Source organism: Dipodomys spectabilis, unplaced genomic scaffold, assembly GCF_019054845.1.
Source record: "Dipodomys spectabilis isolate Male_0828 unplaced genomic scaffold, ASM1905484v1 ptg000219l, whole genome shotgun sequence".
NCBI lineage: Eukaryota > Metazoa > Chordata > Mammalia > Rodentia > Heteromyidae > Dipodomys > Dipodomys spectabilis.
This window is the reverse complement of record NW_024870896.1, coordinates 2,847,235-2,871,609: the sequence shown is the minus strand read 5'-3', so window position 1 is coordinate 2,871,609 and position 24,375 is coordinate 2,847,235. Positions and strand designations below refer to the sequence as shown.

Sequence of the window (24,375 nt, the reverse complement as noted above, 5' to 3'; positions counted from 1 at the left end):
CCTGAGGTCAAGCCCAAGTACTGGTGCACGCACGAGTACACACACACACACACACACACACACACACACACACACACACACACACACACACACACACACACACACACACACACACACGCACACACGCACACACGCACACACGCACACACGCACATGCGTGCCCCAAAAAGATTATTTTCATTGGAAACTTTTAGCAGTGTATTTGGAAAGGCAGTTCTACATGCACTTTTTTGTCACTCAGTTCATTTTGACTAGTCCTTTTAAAAAGTACTTCTTGAGGACCTTGGCTCCTTAATAGCTGTGTGACTTACTTTGTCTACTTCAATACTTTTTTTCTTTGTGCATATTTTGTTTTTGACTGGATGGTTGACTAAATTTCCTGGGTGGTGTTTTTCCAATGAAATTTGACTCTTGTATGTCTTATCATAGTGTAGAATGGTTATAACTTTCAAGTACTCTTCTGGGATTAACTGTCCATAGTAAAATGTAGTTTTATTTTGTACTTAACCATGAACCTTGCATTTGACAGAACATCTAAACTGGTTAGTTTTGTTGCCCTGTTAAGGGTAAAGAAACAGAGACAGATGCTTATAGATCAAGAGAAAAATATCAGGCAAAGTTGAGCTTGCTCATTGTTCATTAATGTGACTTAACAAGAACATAATTCACCTTACCTATGTTTCAGACGCAGAAAGAAAAAGCTTGCACACCCTCTTTCTAGAATCTGTACAGTCACGTCTTCGACGTGGAGAAGATTCCACCCCACAGGTCCTTACGGAGCCACAGACAGCCACAAAGAACCTAACGAAGATGCAGTCCATTGCTGAACGGCATTTGGAGCTGGATGATGACCAAGACCCACTGCTAGCTGTTAACTTTGCAAGGTGATAAGAGTCATTCAGACCTGTATGTTCTGGATGGCTTTTTATGGATCTTTCCTGTCTAGGCTGGCTTCAAATCATGATCCTCAGATCTCAGCCTCCTGTGTTTATCTAGTTCACATGTGTAACATTGCCTACCCTTTTTTTTTTAAAACCAGTTTAAAGACTTGGCCCTATAGTCTGTCTCTGTGCCCCTAGGAATGCTGTTGCTTGTCTAGAATGTGCACACACATAACATTTGCCTGGGGATTGGGTTGATTTTAACCACTTAGCCTTACTCTAGAAAACTATTAGTGCTGCGTTGTACCCTGTTGTCTGATGGCTGGCACTAACTGTTCAGCTCTAATAGAAGGACCAACTCCAGCACCATAAATGCAGTAGTAACTCAGAAAAGATGTTACGGGGGGGAGGTTTCCTATTTCTGTAATAATGTTGATTTTAAGACTAAAGGTAAAAATGGGACTCCGCTTTTGATTGAAGATACTTCTGTCTATAGCAGCTCATAAAATCATTACTCACAAGCCAGGCACTGGGGGTACACATCTGTAATCTTATCTACGCAGGAGGCTGAGATCTGAGGATCGTGTCATAAAGCCAGCCCAGGCAGGAAAGTCCATGGGACTCTTATCTCCAATTATCCATTAAAAAGCTGGAAGTGGTGCTGTGGATCAAATGGTAGAGTGCTAGCCTTGTTCAAAAAAGCTCAGTGACAGTACGCAGGGCCTGAGTTCAAGCCCTACATTAATAACAACAACAACAAATCATGTTTTATCTTTAAGGTTGTATTTGGAGCAGAGCGACTTTCATGAGAAATTTGCTGGTGGTGACGTATGTGTGGATAGATCTTCAGAATCTGTGACATGCCAGACTTTTGAATTGACATTGAGGTCTTGCCTCTATCCTCATATTGATAAGCAGTACCTACATTGCTGTGGAAATCTCATGCAAACTCTAAAACAAGATTACAGGTAAGAAAGAGTAATTTAGTTTGGGGAATAATCAGTGGTTTACTTTAAGAACAGTAGGATTTGTGTATATATATGTATATTGTGTTTGTGTGTGTATTATACCTAGAACATTCTGCAGACTTTCATATATAATATTGATACTATATTATTAATTATTAGGCCATGCAGAGATAACTCACACCTGTAATCCTAGCTACTCAAGAGTCTGAGATCTGAGGATGCAGTTGGAAGACAGCCTGGGCATGAAAATCCATGAGACACTGTCTCCAGTTAACCACCAGAAAACCAGAATTAGAGCTGTTGGGCTCAAAGTGGTAGAGCAGTAGCTTTGAGTGAAAAAACTCAAGGACAGCACGCAAGTCCTGAGTTTAAGCCCAAGACCAATCAAAGAAAGGGAGAAAAAGAGTACAAATAACATATTAATAAATATTAGCAGTGAAAATTTACCATGGATGATGGGATTGGATAAGTTTCTGTTCTTTTCATTGTTATGATTTTGCTTGGTTCTCTGTGATGTTAGAAAAAGTATTGTTTCTGGTTATTGAAGAAAGAAAGCAGCTGGGCACCAGTGGCTCATGCCTGTAGTCATTGCTACTCAGGAGGCTGAGATCTGAGGATCCCAGTTCAAACCAGGCCAGCCAGGAAAGTCTGTGAGACTCTTATCTCCAATTAATCACCAGAAAACCAAAATTGGCACTGTGGCTCAAGTGGTAGAGCACTTTCCTTGAGCGGAAAAGCTGAAGGACAGTGCCCAGGCCTGGAGTTCAGGCCCCATGACTGACCAAAAAAAAGGAAGAAAGAAAGCATACACTGTGTTAGTGAAAAAAATCTTTTAAGCGCTGGTAATATATCTAGTTTTAGTAAGTGTCAAATATACTTATGCTCCTAACTGTGGCAGACCTGATACTGGCTAAGAACCCTGTCTGACAAAGACTTTTTCTCACTTCTGTCCAGGTTGGTAGAATACTTGCAGGCCATGAGGAATTTTTTCTTAATGGAAGGTGGAGATACCATGTATGACTTCTACACTTCAATTTTTGATAAAATAAGAGAAAAGGAAACCTGGCAGAATGTGTCTTTTCTAAATGTCCAACTCCAAGAAGCAGTAGGTCAGCGTTATCCTGAAGATAGTGCACGGTAATATATGGGAGGTACCTTTGACTCTAAGTACTTTAAAATAGGGCCAGGCCTGGTGGCTCACACCTATAATCTCAGCTGCTTGGGAGATGGAGGTAGGGGATTGTTTCTCTAGGTTTGGTAGGCAAAAAAGGTGATCAACAATTGAGACCTAATCCAAAAAAATAATCTGGTCATTGTGGTTATGCACCTGTAATCACAAATACAAAGGGAGAGGAGGTAGGATGGCGTGGCAGCCCTCCCAGGCAAAAGAACAAAATTCTATCTGAAAAGTAAAGCAATAGGGCTTGGGATATGATTCAAATGAGAGAATGCTTGTTAACAAGGCCATGAGTTCAAATTGCCACCAATAACAATAATAAAGTACATAGTAAACCATATGCCAGGCCAAGCAAAAACCTGTAAATTTTTTATGTATTATCTTATTTGATTATATCAGGTATAGTGATGTGTACTTGTCATCCCAGTTACTTGGGAGATTGAGCCCAGGAGTTTGAGGCCAACCTGGGAAGCATTGAGAGACCTATCTCAAAACAAAAATAAAATGAAAAAAGAAAATTGAGGCATACAGTAGCCAAGTATTGTGTTCACAGAGTGAAAAGCAGACTGGATTTGTCTGGTAGCCTCCTTCATAGGCCAATAGTAAGCCATCTTCTCTCTCAGCTCCTGGGTGCACTGCTGTTGCTGCTTCAGGAAGCACTACCGTCACAGGACAGGTCAGCGATCCTGACTGTCCATATCTCTCAGCCTTGCTATCTCCCACCACAAAGAACTTGACCTTCACAGAATGACCTTCACTGCTTAGGCTCAGTAACACCCTGCAAGGCACCTTGCACTAGACAAATCACTTTGTCTCATCAGATGGGGAGATTTTTGCCCTCTGGCTTCATATTTGTTGGCCACATGTCACACATACACCTATTCTCTCCTACTATAGGGCTTCATATTTCAGGGATTTGTAACAGTTCTGGCTTCCCCCAATTCTGTCCTTCTTTACCCTCCAGTGGCAGACTCTCCCATTTGTGCCTTGACAGCAGTCTGCTTACTTATTACAGCCCATCTCCTCCCTGCCCTAAAGGTTGCTCTGGAAGAAGAGAGCAGCTGTCTGTCACTTGCTTAACAAACAGTCTGTGTTTTTAGCAGTGACCTGATGAATAGATCACTTAGTGAATATGATATGAAAGACTATTAAGTGATAATTCTGACTAAGTGCCTGAGTGGACTAATTCATAATCACACACTAGCCCTCCCTTTCTAGTTAACTCCTCTATGGGAAGCTGGGCATTGGTGGCTCATACCTGTAATCCTTAGATGTTCAGGAGGCTGAGATTGAGGGTCAAAGTTTGGCACTAACTTGGGCAGAAAGGCCTGTGAGAAATTTACCTCTGCTTAACCAGGAAAAATCCAGAGGTGAAGGTATGGTTCAAGTGGTAGAGCACCACCAAATGAGAGAAGACGAATGCAAGGCCCTGAGTTCAAGCCCCACTACCTGCATGCACACAAGCATACACACAAATTCCATAGTGAACATCTAGGTATCATTTTCTGGAGAGTCAAATCATGTTTCAATACCACCAACATTACAGTTTTAGATCCAAGAAAAAACAGGACACTTAATGTACCTGAGTAATTCCTGGTGCATGGAAATATCAACAGCAAAAAAGAAGAATCCTTGTTTGCCTTTCTTCTTTCTAAAACCCACTCTGGAATATATGCTAGAAATATAAATTCTCACGTTTTACAAAATATGCAGTATCTGTTCTTGGTAATATTATGCAAATAAATATTATATGTTCTGTTATTTTGTTATCTGAGCGAGCTATTGAACCCAAGGCCTCTCTCATGCTCTACCACTGAGTTAAACCTGCCCTCAATTGTTTATTAAAAGATAATTTTTATATGAGTAAATACTGTCACAAATTAAAACTGACACTTCTTTATTTAGTCTGTGTATATCTTTTGAAAATGTTGACACAGCTAAGAAGAAATTACCAGTCCATATCTTAGATGGTCTGACCCTAAGCTACAAGGTAAGCCCTGATGTTCCTTATATGAACATTGTTTGCTATTGAAATCATGCAAGGACTAGGTCATTTCTGACTCTGATTTCTGTTTTTGTTTTCATAGGTTCCATGGCCTGTAGACATTGTGATAAGTTTAGAATGTCAGAAGATTTATAATCAGGTTTTTCTTCTCCTGTTGCAAATAAAATGGGCAAAATATAGTCTGGATGTTTTACTTTTTGGTGGTAAGATTTTTTTTTTTTTTTTCAACAGATAAATCCTGATTTATTTTTAGTCCTGGCAGGGAGAGGCTAGTGGATTTGGGTTTTTGGCTTTTTGGGTTTTGGTGCTGGTACTGAGGCTGGCACCTCAGGGCTTGGGTGCTGTCCCTTAGTTTTTTTTGCTCAAGGCTAGCACTCTATTACTTAAACCCCAGCTCCACTTTGTCTTTTTTGCTTGTTAATTGGAGGTAAGAGTTTCACAGATTTTTCTATCCTGCTAGCTTCAAACCTTGATCCTCAGATCTCAGCCTTCTGAGTAGCTAGGATTATAAGCAGTGAGCCGCCAGTGCCCAGCCATTTTTTTAAATATAAAAGAATATCAAATTCAACATCAGTTTTGTAGACTTTAAGTATGTAAATGAAATATCAGGAGGTTGTATGTAGAATAGATCTGAATGCAAGAACTGATTAGAAACTTACCCAAAAAAATTCTTGGGCCAGGTGCTGGTGGCTCTCACCTGTAATCCTAGCTACTCAGGAGGCTGAGATCTGAGGATCACAATTCAAATCCAGTCCAGGCCGGAAAGACCGTGAGATTCTTATCTCCAGTTAGGCACCAGAAAACTGTAAGTGGCTCAAAGTAGTAGAGTGCTAGCCTTGAGCAGATCAGTTCAGGAACAGCAACCAGATGCTGAGTTCAAGTCCCACAACCAACACAAAAACAAAACAAAACAAAAAAACACCCAAAACCTTGTTAAAGTTATTCAGAAATGTTTTATGCAAAGGTAACAGGACTTGTACATGTTTCATTGCAGTGATGGCAAAAGTGATATAAAGACTTTCTGCACTTGATCTTCTCAAGCACTGCGTTTGGGTCCCTCCTAAGACCTGGTCAGGGTGTCCCCAGCAGAGTGGATGCCAGATGGCTTAGAACTCTTTACTCATGTAATGTTGCACTGAGGTTTGAGTCAGTTCCATTTCCACCCACTTTACGCTTTTAATCTTACAGAACTAGCCAGTACTACTGCAGAGAAACACCAAGTTAAAGAAGGCCAACGTGAACAAGACACAGTTGCTCAAATTGGCCTGCAGAAGAAACCAGTAAGACAGCAGATCCATCGCATGTTCCTCTTAAGAGTGAAGCTCATGCATTTTGTGAACAGTTTACACAACTACATTATGACCAGGGTTGGTGTCCTTGCGCATACCTCAGACTTAGCTTATATTAATAAATACAAAAGGATCTCAAAATACTTGTGAAAAATGGAACACATACATAATTGGGTCACAAAATAACATGGCAGTAGGGGTTTTATTTTTTTAAAAAAATGTCCCTGAGCTTTTGTTCAAGGATAATCCTTTACCCATTGAATCACAACTCTACTTCTGGCTTTTTTGGTAATTTATTGGAGATAAGTCTCATGGACTTTCCTGCCCAGGCTGGCTTCCAACCACAATCCTCAGATCTGACCCTCTTGATTAGTTAGGATTATAGGTGTGAGCCACTGATGCCTAGTTTGCTTTTTGTTCTTTTAATTTTTTAAATTATCTTTAGTTGGACAAAGGCGTTTCAATTTCTTATGTGAGTTTATAGGTATAATGCCTCTTGATCAGTGTCACCCCTTTCGTCATCATCCCCCATCTGTCCCAATCCCCTCCATCCCGTTACCTCATTCCATTTTCACACATGAATATTATGATTGATTTGTCCATTCTCTCCTCATTCATCTGACCTCCCCCTCTGACCCCTCCTCTTAACAAAAAGTTTCATCTTCTTGTTGCTCATTTTGTTAAGCTGTAAGGTAGTGTTTGAAGGACTTAGCTCATTGGAATCCTCTCCTATGTATACCATGCTTTAGTCAGTTAGCATATATGTGCATGTGGTCCTGTGTTTTCATATATGTTTATAATTTATAACTATATATGGATACACATATGAGAAAACATGCAGCTTTTGTCTCATGACTTCACTTGGGAAATAAACATAGTAGCACATGTGTATCCAAAGACCATGCTTCCTCAAAGTCTACATGCCCAAAGCTGTGAATGGCCCATGAAATTCCATGAGTGCTGATAGGAACCTGGCTTTAGTAAGAACAGCTGAAATCCTCAGGTAAGGTAGTGTGTAAGGTGAGAAGCACAGCCATATTGTTTTCTTTAAAACAAAAAGTAATTCTCTAAAAAATACGTGAAACTGCCATTTTACTTTTAAAATATATTTATTATTACTAAGTAGTTGTACAGTGGGGTTCAGTTCCGTAGAAAGTTTTGGGAGATCGGGCTGGGATGTTGCTCAGTGGCAAAGCGCTTGCCTAGCAAGTTCAATGTCCTGGGTTCGATTCCCAGTACCAAAAGAAGAAAAGACAAAATGACGGTTAAAAAAAAAAGTTTTGGGAGAGGAGTTCATTTGAAGTGTAGTATTTGCCTTTTTAAAGAAAAAAGAAACTACTGGTCACTGGTGGTTCACTCCTGTAATACTAGCTACTCCGGAGGCTGAAATTGAAGGATCCCAGTTTGTAGCCAAAAGAGCTATAAAAAGTGGGAGACATTTTAGGTCCAGTTAGCCATCAAAAGAGCCAGAAGTGGAGGTGTGGCTGAAGTAGTGGGAGCTTAACTTCTTAGGCTGAATTTTGTTTTCTATTTGAAGAACAACTAAGTTCCTTTTAGAAAGGGACCAAAACAATGCATGAAAAATAGAATTTTAAAAACATAAATTCACTGATATTATAAAAATGGATATCTTGTATTTTCAACAAATTTATCTATATATCTTTAAAAGCAGTGCATTTTCTCTGTGACTTGATGAACCTACCTCTTCTTGCTAGGCAGTCTGGTAGTGTGAAGATGAGTATGCATTCGTTGTACACATATGTGGCTGTCCCAAGGACTAGCCCTGCCATCATCTAGGTACCAGTCAGCCATTAAAGAGGAGTGTGGTTACTGAAGGAAGAATTTGAGAGGCACAGAAAAAGCTGAAGGAAAGCTTCGTATGCAGCACCCATCCCCCCAAAGATGTGTACTGATTAACCTTTTTGTTTTTCCTTTCCAAGATTCTCCATAGTACAGGGCTGGAGTTTCAGCACCAAGTCGAAGAAGCCAAGGATTTAGATCAGTTGATTAAAATTCACTACAGATACTTATCAACTATCCACGACCGATGTCTCCTGAGAGAAAAGGTACGGCAGATGTCGTAAGTGTGGTAAGGAATAATAGGCAAGTGGGAACGTCTGTTTTGGAATTTTGCATTACTAAGCTCTTATCCTCCTGAATCTTCTGTTAGGAAAGACCTGCTCAAATGTGTAACCTCATTGGCCCTACTCTGGACCTACTACTAGGAATTATTATATCTGAGAATGTGAGAGTTGTGTTGCTGACACACTGTGTACTACACTTGCACTCAGGTGTAACTGGGATCAGTAGCTGTGAAGTAAATAGTACAACTGGTCGGTGGACACATGCACCTGCACAGTGTGGAACCTCCTAACTCATGGCTGCAGCTGTGCCATGAAAGTGTACCCGCTCTCTATGTGAGAAACTGCACAGCATGCCAGCCTTGGGAACTGCTCTTCCCAGGTTACTGGGGCAATCAAATGGCCCTTGTAGGTTGGGAACATGTCTTTTTGGTCTGCTACATGCTGGGCACAGCAAATATGGGGCTGCATCCCAAGTTCACTTGGTTTTAGGTCCAGTGCCCTTTCTTATGGATAGAATGGGATCACTACAATAATGAACTTGTTCAGCAACTAAATCAGATATGTTTGATGTCAGCATCCAAACATAATGGTAGAATCTTTTCTGTCCCCGACTTTGGTCTCTAGGTCAGCTTTGTGAAAGAAGCAATCATGAAGGTGTTGAACTTGGCTCTCATGTTTGCAGAAGGCTGGCAGGCAGGCCTGGGAGCTTGGCAGTAAGTACGTTTTATGATCATCTGCACCATGGCTGTTTCAGCTTCCCTCCTGACAGGCTTCACTCATGGAGTCTCCTCTTTATCCTGGCAGCATATCACATGCCACTGTAAGTAAGAATTTAAAAAGTGAATTTGAGAGAGAGGAGTCTTACCTAGTTCAGTAGTATCAGGCTTGAGACCCTACCTGAAAAATAATTAAAGCAGTGCCTCCCATGGTCACTTGTGCTTGTAGTACTTGGCACTTCGGGAGGATCAGTTTGAGGTGAGCCAAAGCAAAAATTCAAGAGACCCCCATCTCAACCAATAAAAACCTGGGTTTCTTGGCACTTGGTCTGTGTCCTGGCTATGTGGGAAGCATAAAAAGAAAGATCTTAGTCTAGGCCAACCCAGTATATAGTCAAGACTCTGAACCAAACCAAACCAACCAAACAACAGTAAAAGGCTGGAGGCACAATGAATTGAAGCAAGAAACACCTGCCTGGCAAGTTCACAGCACTGAGTTCAAATCCTAGTACTGCCAAAAAGGAAAATTACGTTTTTAGTAATTTCAAATTTTAGTTTTGTATTCTTAGGATGTTCTTCCCAGATTTTTTTTGCCACTCCTGGGGCTTGAACTCAGGACCTGAGCACTGACCCTGAGCTTTTTTTGCTCAAGGCTAGCACTCTTCTACTTGAGCCACAACTCGGCTTTTTCTGTTTATGTGGTACTAAGGAATCGAACCCAGGGCTTCATGTATGCTAGGCAAGCACTCTACCACTGAGCCACATTCCCAGCTCTCCATGGGAGTCTTATCTCCAAATTAACAACAAAAAGCTGGAAATGGAGCTGTGACTTTAAGAGGTAGAATGCAAAAAATGCTCAAAGACAGCACCTAGTCCAGGAGTGATACACACACACACACATACACATGTACATGTATGGCAGGGGGCTGGGAATGTGACACACACACACACACACACACACACACACGTCAGGCAGGGCTGGGAATGTGGTTTACTGGTAGAGTGCTTGCCTAGCATGCATGAATCTCTGGGTTGATTCCTCAGTATCACATACATAGAAAAAGCCAGAAGTGGTGCTGTGGCTCAAGTGGTAGAGTGCTAGCCTTGAGCAAAAGAAGCTCAGGGACAGTGCCCAGGCCCTGAGTTCAAGCCCCAGGATTGGAAAAAAAAAAAAAAAAAAAAGTAAGGCAGGCCTTACCTCAGAGGGTAAGGCAAGAGGATCACTAGTTCAAAGTCCACTTCGGGTAATGTAGCAACACCCTGACTCAAAAGAAACAAAAAGAATTGCAAATTAAAATAAAACAGGACATTTCACAATTTATTATATAATGTTTAGACCTAAATAATTAAACTAAAAATATATTCTAAATTACTAAAGTGCTTTCTAGTCTGCCTGTGGACTTTTTAAATGCTTAATGTAAATTGAAACATATTTTATCTCCTAGAATGGAATCTATAGAGAAAATGGAGTCTGATTTTAAAAACTGCCACATGTTTCTTGTAACCATTTTAAACAAAGCAGTCTGTAGAGGATCTTTTCCCCACTGTAAGTACATTATGTTACGAGGTGATTGTGTTTCAGTTTTCTTGTAGCTAAGTCTATGTGTCATTGTTTGATATTGACCCCCTGGAAGAACTGGAAATTCTCACCATTGATGGACTGAAAAATCCTTAGCACTGTGCAGTACTTTGAATTGCTTTTCCAAAACAACAGTTTTATTGGTGATTTCTAATGCAGAACGCAGGCCATTGATTATGGAGCTGCATTCTTAAACCTGAAATACTGCAAGATAGATTTGTTACTGTAATTTCTGTGTGTGGTCTCTTTAATTTTTAATTAAAAAAAATTTTTTTTTTCAGTCATGGGGGCTTGAACTAGCAGCCTGGATGCCATCCCTGAGCTCTTTTGCTCAAGGCCAGAGCACTCTACCACTTTGAACAACAACAGTTAATTGTTGTTAACTGGTGGTTAATTGGAGATAAGAGTCTCATGATTGGGCACCAGTGGCTCATCCCTCTAAACCTAGCTACTTAGGAGGCTGAGATCTGAGAATCATGGTTCGGATCCAGCCCTGGCAGGAAAGGCTGTGAGATTCTTTATCTCCAATTAACCACCCAAAAAAAAGGAAGTGACACTGTAGCTCAAAGTGGTTGAGAACTAGCTTTGAGCAAGAAAGCTCAGGGACAGTGCCCAGGCCATGAGTTCAAGCCCCACGACTGATCCTCCCCCCAAAAAAGAGTCTCATGAATGTTCTTGGGCTAGCTTTGAACCCTAATCCTCAGGTCTCAGCCTGAGCAGCTGGGATTGCAATGAGCCACCAGCACCAGGCCATATAATCTCTTCAGTTTTCGTGTGTGCACAGGTTAGTACTGGGACTTAAACCCACGGCTTCATTGCTCTCACTTGGTTTTTTTCATTTGAGGCTGGTTCTCTACCACTTAAGCCACAGGTCCACTTCTGATTTTTTGCTGGCTAATTGGAGATAGGAGATAAGAGTCTCTTGGCTTTGTCTGCCTGTGATCGCTTCCAGCCACAATGATCAGGTCCTGAGTAGTTAGGATTACAGGGATGAGCCATCAACATCTAGCCTCTGTGTAGGCTTTGTAAACTATTCCTTTCTAAGAGATAAGGGGGTTGAGTTTTGTGTTTTCTTTTAAAGCAATTTTTAAACTCCCAAGGCTGCCTGTCACAAGGAAATATGGACGTGACACTTCAGAACACACTGTGAAGTACATGGGGGAGGTCTGTTGATGAGTCAAGGAGAGAAAGATCTGTTAGTCTGGAAACAGAACCAAGTAGCGTCCCTCTTTTTAAAAAATAAAGTATTTCTTCCTACTTGTGCATATTCTAATTGTAGTACACTTACTTTGAGTAGTAGACATTTAAAATGACTGCATAGTGCTTTTGTAAGAGGAGACTTTGGTATATTGGTCCGTGTTTGCTGTATATGGGCTAGGCATGTTTGTGTTGGGCCAGAACAAGGTTTTCTACCACCTGACGCACAAGTTTTATTTATTAGGTAAAATGCCTTGCTTTTAAATTTTCAAAATTAAAAATATCTGAAATAAACCTCATTTCTTTTATATATTTAACAACTGAAGATAGTCCTTCTTTTTTTTTTTTTTTTTTGGGTCCGGTCTTGGGGCCTGAACTCGGCCTGGGCGCTGTCCCTCAGCTCTTCAGCTCAAGGCTAGCACTCTACCACTTGAGCCACAGCACCACTTCCGGCTTTTTTCTTTTTGCTGATATGGTGCTGAGGAATCGAACCCAGGGCCTCAGGCTTGCAAGGCAAGCGCTCTACCACTGAGCCACCTTCCCAGCCCCAGTCCTTTTTATTATACATTAAAAATACCAGTTTTGGACCCATTTGCCACTGACCCACATCTGCAATGCTAGTTACTGAGATCAGAGGATCACAGTTTGAAACCAGCTGCAGCAGGAAAGTGTGAGCTCCTTATCTCCCATTAACTGATAGAGAGCTAAAAGTGGAGGTGTGGCTCAAATGGTAGGGTGCAGCCTTAAGGGAAATAGCAAAGGGATAACTAGGCCTTGAATTCAAACCCCAATACTGGCACCATCACCCCCCCCCCCAAAAAAAATCAGAATTTGAAATTCTAACTACACTTTATTGTCTTATTCAAATATTGTAAACCATTTATAAACCTATTTTATAACCTCATGTTTTGTTCTTCCCACAGTGGAATCTCTAGCCCTGTCTCTCATGGCTGGCATGGAACAAAGTTAAATATTTTAATGACATGCACTCTTCAGCTTCCATCTACATTTGTGTACAGTTCCACGCTGTGCAGCTGGGAAGTAAGAACTTTTTTGTTTCTGTTCATTTTAAAAACTGTCGTTCACAGTCAAGACCAGTGGATTGAAGAAGGTTTCTCTGGAGATGATGGGATATGTAAGGTTATATGTATAAGTTACATAGATAATGCAAAGTGTAAAAAAAGTGTTTATTCTTAATAGTTTTTTAAGCTATAGAGTCATGATATTGATAACTTCGAAATGTAAATTATTATATTTGGAAAATGTATTGATATTAAAAATATGTTAATGCTTATTTGTCATATTTTGTTTGCTTTCTTTTCTCTTCTTCTTTTGAAAGGGCCTTGCTATGTAGCCCAGGCTAGCTGTGAACTTGCAGTCAGTCCTCCAGGCTCAGCCTCAGAGTTGTAAATACAAGTTTGCACTGTTACACCTGCAAATAAATTGATACTCTGAATTTCCTTGTCTTCTGCCATTGCTGTACTTATGTCACTGGAGTTTATTAAGTAGAGCTTTACATTTTCTCTTCACTAAAAGTAGTCTTAGACTTAACAGCCCTCGAAGTGTTTGCATTTTTTTTGTGCTTACGAAATTCTAAAATGGAAAATAACCAATACCAATAATTATACAAAGCCAACTTGACATAGAACCAATTTGGGTATATTGATTATTGTTGTTTGACATTTTGTTGTTTGACATTTTGAGCAATTTTTGTAAGCTTATCATTGAGTTTTATCTCAAAACTGCTTACCATTCAGTTTTTTACATATTTTCTTTAATTATTTCTTGGCATGAGTATTCACTAGACACCAAGCAAGAACAGATGGATAAATAGAAAAATACAAAAAGGAACTGAACATTAAACCATCAAAATGACATTTATAATTTTTATTAAAACTCTCATTTAACCACAGTAGAATATACTGTTTCATGCTTATACAGAATGTTCACCCAGATACATTTTGTTCATTTGAGCATAAGATACACTTAACCTTTACTATTCCCATAGTGTTCACTTTATTTAAATCCTGAGTTTAAAAATATTTCCAAATGGCATAGAAGATGCTTAAAAAGGAAAATGTTTTGGGACCCAAAATTTTCTCACTACTGTTATGCAGGCTGGGTGTTGGCATGCGAGGTGCTAATTCTTTGGCAAATAAAGAATTGAGTTCCCAGGTGCCATCCGATAAGGCCACACGAGGTGAGGAGTAGATAAAAATGCATTCTAATTGTTGGGTCTTGCCACTGGGCACTGGTGATGGCCACCAAAGGCAGAGGAAATCTAGGTAACATACCATAGGGTGCTTATTTTTACAAATGGCCCTTTTCTGAGGGAGATGGTTCCTAAAAATTAGAGATACATCTTATTGTAAAGATGCAGCCAGGCACTGGTAGCTCACACCTGTAATCCTAGCTACTCAGGGAGCTGAAATCTGAGAATTGTGGTTTTAAGCAGCTAGAGCAGTAAAGCTTGTAAGATTCTTGTCTCAGGTCTGGGAAGGTGGCTCAGTGGTAGAGCGCTTGCCTTGCATGCATGAGACCCTGGGTTCAATTCCTCAGCACCACATAAGCAAAAAGAAAAAAGCCGGAAGTGGCGGTGTGGCTCAAGTGGTAGAGTGCTAGCCTTGAGCTGAAGAGCTGAGGGACAGCGCCCAGGCTCAGAGTTCGGATCCCACGACCGGACCCCCCCCCAAAAAAAAAAAAGATTCTTGTCTCCAATTAACCACCAAAAACCTGAAAATGGAGCTGTGATTCTAAGTGGTAAAATGCTAGCTGTTAGCAAAAAAGCTCAGAGACAAACGGGCCCTGAGTTCAAGCCTCAGGATTGGCACACACACACACACACACACACACACAAACTGGTGCCATGGAGCTGGGCACCAGTGGCTCATGCCTGTAAACCTAGCTACTCAGGAGGCTGAGATCTGAGGATCATGGTTCAAAGCCAGCCCAGGCAGGAAAGTCTGTGAAACTCTTATCTCCAATAAAAGCCACCAGAAAAGTAGAAGTGGCGCTGTAGCCCAAGTGGTAGAGTGCTCTCCTTGAGCTGAAGAGCTGAGGGACAGCGCTCAGGCCCAGAGTTCAAGCCCCACGACCGACAAAAAAAAAAAAAAAAAAAAAGGTGCCTAAGAAAGGGAGGAAAATTAATTATTCCACCTTTCTCATTTCCTTGGAAGAACAGTGCAAACAGTGAAATGAGAAACTTAACCAAGGTGTCACTAAATAGCACTTATCGACGTGAACTTATACAAGCCTGAGTGCATCTGCTCACACCTGTAATCCTAGTAGTACTCAGAGCAAGTTAAAGAGCTGTACGCAGCCCTTGAGTTCAAGACCTATGAATTCACACAAAGTATATGCAGGGCACAGTGCTAATGGAATGAACCAGCAGTGGCTGTGGGAGGCAGATTTAATATAACGAGGCTGGGGAGAGCCATACATCCCACGGATATCAGATTGGTTTGTACCATTTGTGGCTGGCAGGAGGGTGAAATTTGCTAGACAATCAGGTATGGAGCAGACATGTTGATGGGTTCACTTGCTAGGAGGCTGTGTCTGTGTAGGCAAAGGAATGCACAGAATGACTTTAAGGTCCCTGTGAGGCTTAAAGAAACAAGTAGCACATGAAATTTTAGTCTTTGCAATCCAAATGTGGAGAAGGCCTCTGAAGTCATTTTTTTTTAAACCTTGGTCTTTTTTAAAAAAATTCTATTGTAAAGATGCTGTACAGAGAGATTCTGAAATCATTTTTTTGCATGTGAATACCAATTCCGGAATGATTTGTTGATGTTTCTTGGCTCCATTGAATTTTTCAAGTCAATGAGTTCTAGATGTATTTATTTCTGCTAAATGATACTTCATTGTGTATATATGCCACATTTTCTTTATCCAGTTGGCAGCTGATGAGTATCTAGGCTGAGTCCATTCTTGGCTATTGTAAATTGTGTTGTAATAAACACGGTTGTGCTTGTATCGCTATTGTTTATCACTTTAACATTCCTTTATATATGCCCAGGAGTAGTATATTAGGAATCTGTGGTAGTTGTACTTTTAGCTTTTTGAGGAAAGTCCATACTGATTTCCATAGTGACAGCACTAAAATACATTCCTCACAGTGTGTTGCTAGATTGGTGTCCTGCATCTAGCTCTGTTTTTCACTGGTTATTTTTACAATAGGCTCTCACTTCCCAACTGGGCATGCACCTGAGGTTTTTGTTTTGTTTTGTCTTTTTAGTTTTTGGTCAGTTGTGGGGCTTGAACTCAGGACCTTGGACACTGTCCCTGAACTCTTTGACTCAGGGCTAGTGCTCTACCACTTGAGCCATGGCTCCACTTTCGGTTTTTTGGTGGTTAATAAGATGAGAGTCTCATGGACTTTTCCTGCCCGGACAGCCTTTGAACCATGATTCTCAGATCTCAGCTACCTAATTAGCTAGGATTGCAGGTGTGAGTCACTAGCAACCAGCTTGCACCTGAGCTTTGATCATTAACTTTAGGCTTCCGGTTGCTGAAATTACAGGTACGTGCTACTGCATCCATCTTCCCTCTGTAAATTAGTCTCTTGGACTTTCCTGCTTAGCTGGCCTAGAACCATGGTCTTTCCAACCAGTTTTCCATGTAGCTTGGAATGACAGATGTATACTGTTGTTTCCAGTTTTGGATTGAGAAACACTCTTGCAAACTTTTCTGCCAAGATTGGCAGAAATCCACAAATCTCAGCCTCCCAAGAAGCTAAAATTAGGCATGAACCACTGTCACCCAGCTTGTTTTGAAAATTACTTGTTTGCCCATTTATTAATAGGATTCCTTATTGTTTTTATTTCATTTACTTTGTTCTTTGTGTATTCTAGATGTAAATCTCTTGTTAGTTTGTATCTCAATTCCTCCTGTCTCATAAATTCTTAGGTTTAGTCACTATCATATTCCAGAGTTTTTGAAAGTTGTATTTATGGTGTCTATAGTTTACTTTGTTGCTATCTGAATGTAAAATATCCTTGCCCTTATCCCTTAATGGGACCCACATATATGCTTCTTTTTCTTTGTTGTTCCAGTACTGGGGCATGGACTCAAAAGATTAACTTTCTCTCACTCAGCTTTTTCATTCAGTGCTGGCCCTTTCACTCAAGGCACACATCCACTTCCAGCTTTTGCTGGTTAATTGGATATAAGTGTCTTGGGGATTTGTCCAAGATTGAACCAAGATTGCTCAGACCTCACCCTCCTTAATTAGCCAGGATTACAGGCATCTGAGTGGAATCACACAGTATCGTGAGAGGTAATAGATGGAACTTCTGTCTCATTGAGCACAATGGTCCCCAAGGTTCATCCATGTGGTAAGTATGTATCAGAAATTTTATTCTTTTCCAGGGTGTAAGCAATTGTATGTTTATGACGTGTGTGTGTGTGTGTGTGTGTGTGTGTGTGTGTGTGTGTGTGTGTGTACTAGAGTTTGAACTCAGGGCCCTGCAATCTTGCTTAGCTTTTCCACTCAATGCTGGCACTCTACCACCTGAGCCATATTTCCACTTCTGGGCTTTGGCTGGTTAACTGGATATGAGAGACTCAGAGATTTACCTGCCCAAACTTGGTTTCAAACTGTGATCCTCAGATCTCAACCTCCTGTGTACCTGGCACTTCTTTTTTTCTTCTTTTTGGTCAGTCATGGGGCTTGAACTCTGGGGCCTGGGCCCTATCCCTGAGCTCTTTTGCTCAAGGTTAGTGCTTTACCTCTTTGAGCCACAGCACCACTTCTGGTTTTCTGGTGGTTCATTGGAGATAAGAATACTCAATACAATACTCAATCTCAACTTCCTGAGTAGCTAGGTTTACAGGCATGAGCCACCAGTGCCTGGTACTGCACATTTTCTTTATCCATTCAGCTGTCAGTAAATATTTGAGTAGCTTCTACATTTTAGCTGTCATAAATAATGCTGCCACCCATCTAGCTTTATAATTATCTCAAGATCCTGTTTTCAGTTCTTTTATATATTTACCCACAAGTAGAATAAGGTCATAAGGTTTTTTTTTTTGTTTTTTTATTTTTGGAAGCATAGTGTTTTTTCCTTAGAAATGGAACTATTTTCCCACCAGCAGTGCACAATTTCCCAATTTGACCCTATCCTCAACCATGTTTTCTGTTTGATTATAGTAATCACTTTAATGGATATAAGGTATAACTCACTCTGGCACATTATTTTTTTTTAATTCACTAATATATATATATTTTTTTTGGGGGGGGTCTGGTCATGGGGGCCTGGGCGCTGTCCCTCAGCTCTTCAGCTCAAGGCTAGCACTCTACCACTTGAGCCACAGCACCACTTCCGGCTTTTTTTTCCTGCTTATGTGGTGCTGAGGAATCGAACTCAGGGCCTCAAGCATGCAAGGCAAGCTCTACCACTGAGCCACCTTCCTAGCCCCTGAGTAATATATTGTATAAACATTGCTTACCCATCTTATTTGTGCACTACAAGTTTTTTGCTATTACAATAAGATAATAAAAATTATCAATGGAGCCAGACACTGGTGATTCATGCCTGTAATCCTAGCTACTCAAGAGGCAGAGATCTGAGAATCAGGGTTCAAAGGCAGCCCAGACTGGAAAGACTGTAAGAATTTTACCTTCAGTTAACCACCAGAAAACCAGAAGTGGAGCTGTGGCTCCAGGTGGTAGAATGCTAGCCCTGAGCAAAAAGAGCTCATATGCATGTGTAAAACTGTGTAATCATCTCCATTATAAATGATCATAAAAGGGAAAGAAATGTTTGATAAGAAAGTGTAATAGGGTAAATGTGATCAGATACATTATCTGCCCCATGTCACAGTGAAAACCCTTTGTACATGTATGATAAGAAAGGAAAAATATTCCTAAGTCTTGTGCATTCGTTGATTTTACATATCTAGGGAATTGGGTACCAGTGACTCACACCTGTAATCCTAGCTTCACAGGAGGCTGAGATCTGAGGATTGCAGTTTGAAGCCAGACATGAAAGTCTGTGATTCTCTTATTTCTACCCAAATTAACCACCAAAAAAGCCAGTAGTAGAGCTGTGGCTCAAGTGGTATGCTAGCCTTGAGCACAGAAGCTCAGGGACAGTGAGCAGGCCGGGCATTCAGTCTCCAAGAGTGGCACCAAAACAACCACAGCAAAGGTGTAAAAAAATAACAGATTCCTAGGAAGAGAATTACTGTGTCATGCATACACATACATATTCATATAATTTTATAAGTACTGTACTTTCTCATGTGACGGTTAAAGTCATTTATTTATTTATCTAGTGCTAGTACTTGTACTAGGTCTTGTACTCAGGGCCCGGTTGCTGCCTCTTAGCTTCCTAATTTGTAGGAGCGACCACTAGAAGCTTCCAGATAAGACAGCTGGTAGATTCTCTGTTGGGTTTGCTTATTTCTACTAGGCCTTGGGCTTTTGCTTGGGGTTTTCTCCCACTTATGGCTGGTGCTCTACCACTTGAGCCCAGTTCCTAGTTAAAATCCTTTGGCTGATCCGGAGTGCAGTCACTGGGTAAGTGCGTCCTGTTGTGGTTGTCCTAAAATACCAAGTCCTGTCACTGTAGTGCTTGAGAACGGGGCAGGTCTGGAGCCGAGAGGGGAGAGGGAAGAAAAGGGAAAGAAAGGGATGGAGAGAGACCTGGGATGGGAAGGGCTGGGCCCGGGCTGGCTCCCCGGCCCGTTCCGCCTGCGTTTCGGTGCGGGGGGCTGTGGTGTGAGCGGCCTCTGGAGGCCGTTTCTGGGGGGCGCTGGTTGAGCCGGGATCCTTTTGTCATCCCAGCCCGCCCGCACCAGGCACGTGTGTGTCCCGGGCTCGAAGGGGCGCCGGGGGTGGGTGACGGGTGAGAGGCTGTGCCCACGCCGGCCAGGTCGGCCTCTCCCCGCGGGCGCGGCCGGGGCTCGGGTCACCTGCGCGGCGCGGCGCAGGTGTGCGCCTGGCGGTCCCGGCACCCATCGGTCCGCCCACCGCCCGGCGCGCCGGGCTCGCCCGGTGTGGGGCGCCCCTCGCCCTCGCCCGGCTGCCCGGGGTGGGGTGCACCCCCGCCGGCCGAGGTCACCTGGGCGGCGCGCGGGCCCCGCCCCGCCGGGCGGAGGGAGGAGCGCGGGGCGGCGCGCGGAGGGAGGAGCGCCGGGAGGAAGGGGCAGAGCCGCCCCGGGAGGAAGGGGAGGAGGCCGGGTGTTTCCTGGCGCATTCCCGGCCCGCCCGAGTGACTCACTCGGGTGTAGGAAAACTCCCAGGGCCCAGCCGGGACCACCGAGCCTCCGCCGCGGACCCGGGTAAGGGCGGGCCCTGCGGGGGCCCCCGCCGGGTCCCCGATCGCCCTTAAGTGATACCCCCCGCCCCCGGCCCGGGCCGGGGAGGGTGGGGCCGGCCTGGGGCTGGCCAGGGCGCCCCGTGGGGCTTGGCCCCGGGTGCGGTGGCCTGTGCAGGGGGAGGGTCACCGGGCTGCCGCGCGCTCTCCTCTAATCCCTGCCTCGCCTTCCAGAATCTCGGGGTCGCCGAGTCCCCGATGGCTCTGGCCGCGCGCGCGCAGCCTGGACCTCACGGCCCTGGACCCCAAGTTCCCCAACTCCTGTCCGGACTCGCACTCCCGGCTCCCCGGGGCGTCCCGCACACACCCCAGGTCCCGCACTTCCAGCACGTGGCAGGGCTCCCGGCAGGAACAGGGGCGCCCGGGTGTGCTTTGCGGGTTATTGTTTAAAAGTGAGGCGCTCCCGTCGTGGGGCCACGGAGCCTGGGGCCGGCTGGGGCTTTGTGTCGCCCTCGGAGGGAAGGACGGAGATGGTGGGGGTCACGGGGGCGGGGGGCAGAGCCGAGTCGGAGGCTTTTGTTCGGGAGCGGGATTGTTTACGTGGGCTGCGTGGCTCAGCCCCGCACAGCCGCGCGGAATTGTTTGTTCTAAGCCTAAAGTGCACGCGCTTGATTTGCACAGCGTCGTGGGTGTTTAAAACATAATGATAAAAGGAGGGGGCAGGGGAGAAGAGCGATGGGCGATTGGGGTGTAAAGGAAGAGGATGTACATCCAGAGAAAGCGCCCAGCCGTGGTCAGCTCCACTGGGAAGGCTAAGCGGCACAGTGCTTGCTAAGCTAACGCCGTTGCGGGGTGATCTGCTCCAACACTCGGGGGTTTGTCTGTTTCGACTAGTTGAGGGCAAGCGCCCTCAGGCTTTGCCCTTGTCTCGAGTCCAGTGGTTTTCCTTGAGTCTAGCTGGACCCCGATAGTCCCCCCCATTGGAACAGCAGTGGTACCTATGGCTGTGGCTCCGATGCCGGACAGCTTTGGGGACAGGATGCAAAGAAGTTCTCAGAAGCCGGGCATCCTTCATCCCTCCCTGCAGAGTTGCTAATGGTGACGGGCACAGAGCTGGGAAGAGCTGACCCATCCTTTTAAACCAACCGGAGCCACGGCAGATGAGTGAGTGTTGTAAGACTTCAGTGGGAAGATTGTGCTGTGGGCTTCACTCAAACACTGCTGAGGTTGTGGAAAAACGTTTCCTGCCTCAGTGCTTGTATCGGTGTGCTTGCTGATGCACACGGATGCCTCATAGGAAACTTATTCAGTAAGGGTTGTGATTCCTAGCCACCACTCATCCCCTCAAAGTACTGTTTTGTTCTTCCCAGAAGATCATGTGTGTTTTGAATCGGCATTTGCGAATCAACCCTACTCGTCTGTGCGTGTGCATGTGCGTGTGTGTGCACACGCACGTGTGCTCGCACCACAACTTGAACTCAGGGCCTCTGTGCTGTTGCTTAGTATTTTCACTCAAGTCTGGCACTCTACCACTTCAGTCACACTTTCATTTCTGGTTTTATTGCTGGTTATGGAGATAAGAATCTCCCAGACTTTTGTCCTCATTCTGGCTTCAAACCCAGATCCTCAGATCTCAGCATCCTGAATAGCCAGGAGTACAGGCCTGAGCCACCCGGCTCAAGACCTTTTTTGTTGGTTCTTTTTGTGTGTGTGCCAAGTCCAAAAGCGTGAACTCAGGGCCTGTGCATTGTCCCTGAGCTTTTTAGCTCAATGCTAGCACTCTACCACTTGAGACACAGCTCCACTTCTGGCTTTTTTTGAGGCTTAATTGAAGATCAGAATCTCTTCAACCTCACTGACAGGGCTGACTTTGAACCTCTATCCTCAGATCTCAGCCTCCTGAGTTGCTAGGATGACAGCTGTGAGCCACCAGAGCCTCAGCCTCCTAAGCGCTGCGCTTACAGATAGGCACCACCATTACTGATTTAGGACTGCTTTACATATTTTGGATAGCAATCCTTGATTGGATAGTTGACAGGAAAATATTTTTGGCCATTTTAGGAGTTAATCTGTTCACACTCATTTGGGACAGAGTCCTGTTACGAATCTCAGGCTTCCCTGGAATTCACATTCCTCCGGCATCAGCCTCGCAAGAACCTGGGTTACAGATATGTACCACCGTTAACCAGCCTGGTCACATTGTTTCCTGATAGAGTTCTTGGATAGACCAAGAGTCTTTAGTTTGATGAAGTCCAATCTTTGTTCTTTTGTTATAGATAAGAGAAAATCTTGCTACTATGCCAGCAATACACAATTCAAAAGTAGAACAAACAAAAATGAATTCTAATAGGTGAAAACCAACTGAGTAAAAATGGAATGAAATACATATAGGATCTGTATGCCCTAAGCTACAGGATGATGAAAGAAACAAAAAGAATCGTGTAAGTAGAGAGACACTTCGTGATAATGGGTCATGACAAAATCATTGAAAATTCAGTTGTCATGGATTGGGTTGGGTTGTCAATGATATGATATTTTCATGAAGATGGTGTGTGTTTCCCACTCGCATCTTCTATTTATTTCAAGAGTATATTGTGATTTTTAGTTTGCAAGGTTTAATTTCTTTGGTTTATTTTTTTTCCTTTGTGATACTATCATGAATTTTTAATTTTGATTTCAAATTATTCATTGTTAAGAATAGAAATACAGCCAGGTATCAGTGGCTCATGCCTATAATCCTAGCTATTCTGGAGTTTGAGATTTGAGGATTTCAGTTTAAAGCCACCCCAGGCAGGAAAGTCTGTGAAACTCTTATCTCCAATAAACTACCCATAAAACATAAAAAGGCGGAAATGGTGTCTGAGCTGTGGCTCAAGTGGTAAAGAGATAGCCTTGAACAAAAGAAGCTCTGGGACTGTCAAACTTATTTTTAACATGTTGCTTTTAGATCCTGAAACTTTCTTGGATTGTGTGTGTGTGTGTGTGTGTGTGTGTGTGTGTCTGTCTGTCTGTCTGTCTGTCTGTCTGTATCTTTATCTGTGTCTTGAGGCTTGAACTCAGTGTCTAGGCACTGCCCCTGAGCTTTTTTTTTTTTTTTTTTTTTTTTGCTCAAGGCTAATGTTCTATCGCTTGAATCATAGCTCTGCTTCCAGCTTTTTTGGTGCTTTATTGGAGATAAGAGTCTCCTGGGCTTTCCTGAGTACAGATGTGAGCCATTAGGTCCTGGCTTGCTAAATTCCTTTAATAGCTCTAGCAGTAATTTTGTGGAATCTTTAGTATTTTGTGCATATATTCATGTTATCTTCAGTTCTATGTGTTATGAGGCTGTGTTGTTTGATGCCTTATGTTTATTATTATGTCTCTGATGGACTGTTCTTCTTATTAGCTTATGTTAGTTATGTAGAGGGGAATTTCATAATTATATCTCTGCACATGTTTACAACACTGTATTCCAATCGATTTCACCCCCTCTTTTGCTTCTCATGTCTCCCCTTTTCACCTCTCATTATAATTATTGTCTTCATGTCTGTTTTGTCTTAATATTTGTCTAATAATAGTCACCTTCACTCTTTTCTGGCTTTTCTTTGCATAATATAACTTTTTTCCTTTCTTCAGTTTTGTTGCATTTGTGTCTTTGAATTTAAAATGTGTTTTTTTAACAGCATATGATTGGGTTGTTTGTTTTTTTAATTCATTTCATAAATCTCTGCCTTTCAATGTGAGTGTCTTGTCTATTTACATCAAATGTAAATAGTTATATAGTAGGACTCATACCTGCCATTTTGCAGTTTCTTCTCCTCTGTCATCCTGTTTGGAGAACAGATAGCCAAGTGCTTCTCGCCTGATTTAGGGGTCTATAATAGGAGTACTGCTGAGCATTCTGGGGAGAGATTTGCATTGATGTGGATTATTTGTATTAAAGGCCTCTATTTTCAGTGCCAGTACTGGAGCTTGAACTCAGGGCCTGGACATTATCCCTTCACTTTTTAGCTCAAAGCTGTCATTCTATCCTTTAAGTCACAGCTCCATTTCCAGCTTTTGGTTGGTTGATTAAAGATGAGAGTCTCACAAACTTTCCTGCCCTGGCTTCCAACTGCAACCCTCAGATCTCAGCTTCCTGAGTAGCTAGGATTACAGGCATCAGGCATGAGCCACTGGTGTGTGGCCACTAAAGGTTTCTTTGAACATGATCTCACAGAAATGAGTTTTGTTTTGTTTTTC

At 42.9% G+C, this 24,375-nt stretch overlaps 2 protein-coding genes across 6 annotated transcripts in view; both read left to right on the top strand.

The window, feature by feature from the left end:
• The window catches only part of Tubgcp5 (tubulin gamma complex associated protein 5), a 34,008-nt gene extending 20,818 nt beyond the window's left edge, over nucleotides 1-13,190 (top strand). For all 4 annotated transcript variants that reach the window (XM_042697417.1, XM_042697415.1, XM_042697414.1 and 1 more), the window contains exons 14-23: nucleotides 686-884; nucleotides 1,661-1,849; nucleotides 2,804-2,986; nucleotides 4,932-5,016; nucleotides 5,114-5,234; nucleotides 6,220-6,398; nucleotides 8,261-8,386; nucleotides 9,029-9,117; nucleotides 10,566-10,666; nucleotides 12,820-13,190. In XM_042697417.1, coding sequence (XP_042553351.1) covers nucleotides 686-884; nucleotides 1,661-1,849; nucleotides 2,804-2,986; nucleotides 4,932-5,016; nucleotides 5,114-5,234; nucleotides 6,220-6,398; nucleotides 8,261-8,386; nucleotides 9,029-9,117; nucleotides 10,566-10,666; nucleotides 12,820-12,866 — 1,319 coding nt within the window. In that variant the 3' untranslated portion in view covers nucleotides 12,867-13,190. The remainder of the gene's footprint in view (nucleotides 1-685; nucleotides 885-1,660; nucleotides 1,850-2,803; nucleotides 2,987-4,931; nucleotides 5,017-5,113; nucleotides 5,235-6,219; nucleotides 6,399-8,260; nucleotides 8,387-9,028; nucleotides 9,118-10,565; nucleotides 10,667-12,819) is intronic.
• A 6,881-nt stretch (nucleotides 13,191-20,071) lies between these two features.
• Cyfip1 (cytoplasmic FMR1 interacting protein 1) overlaps nucleotides 20,072-24,375 on the top strand; it is a 65,557-nt gene continuing 61,253 nt past the window's right edge. For both annotated transcript variants that reach the window (XM_042697426.1, XM_042697428.1), the window contains exon 1: nucleotides 20,072-20,179. The gene's annotated coding sequence lies outside the window, so the exon portion shown is untranslated. The remainder of the gene's footprint in view (nucleotides 20,180-24,375) is intronic.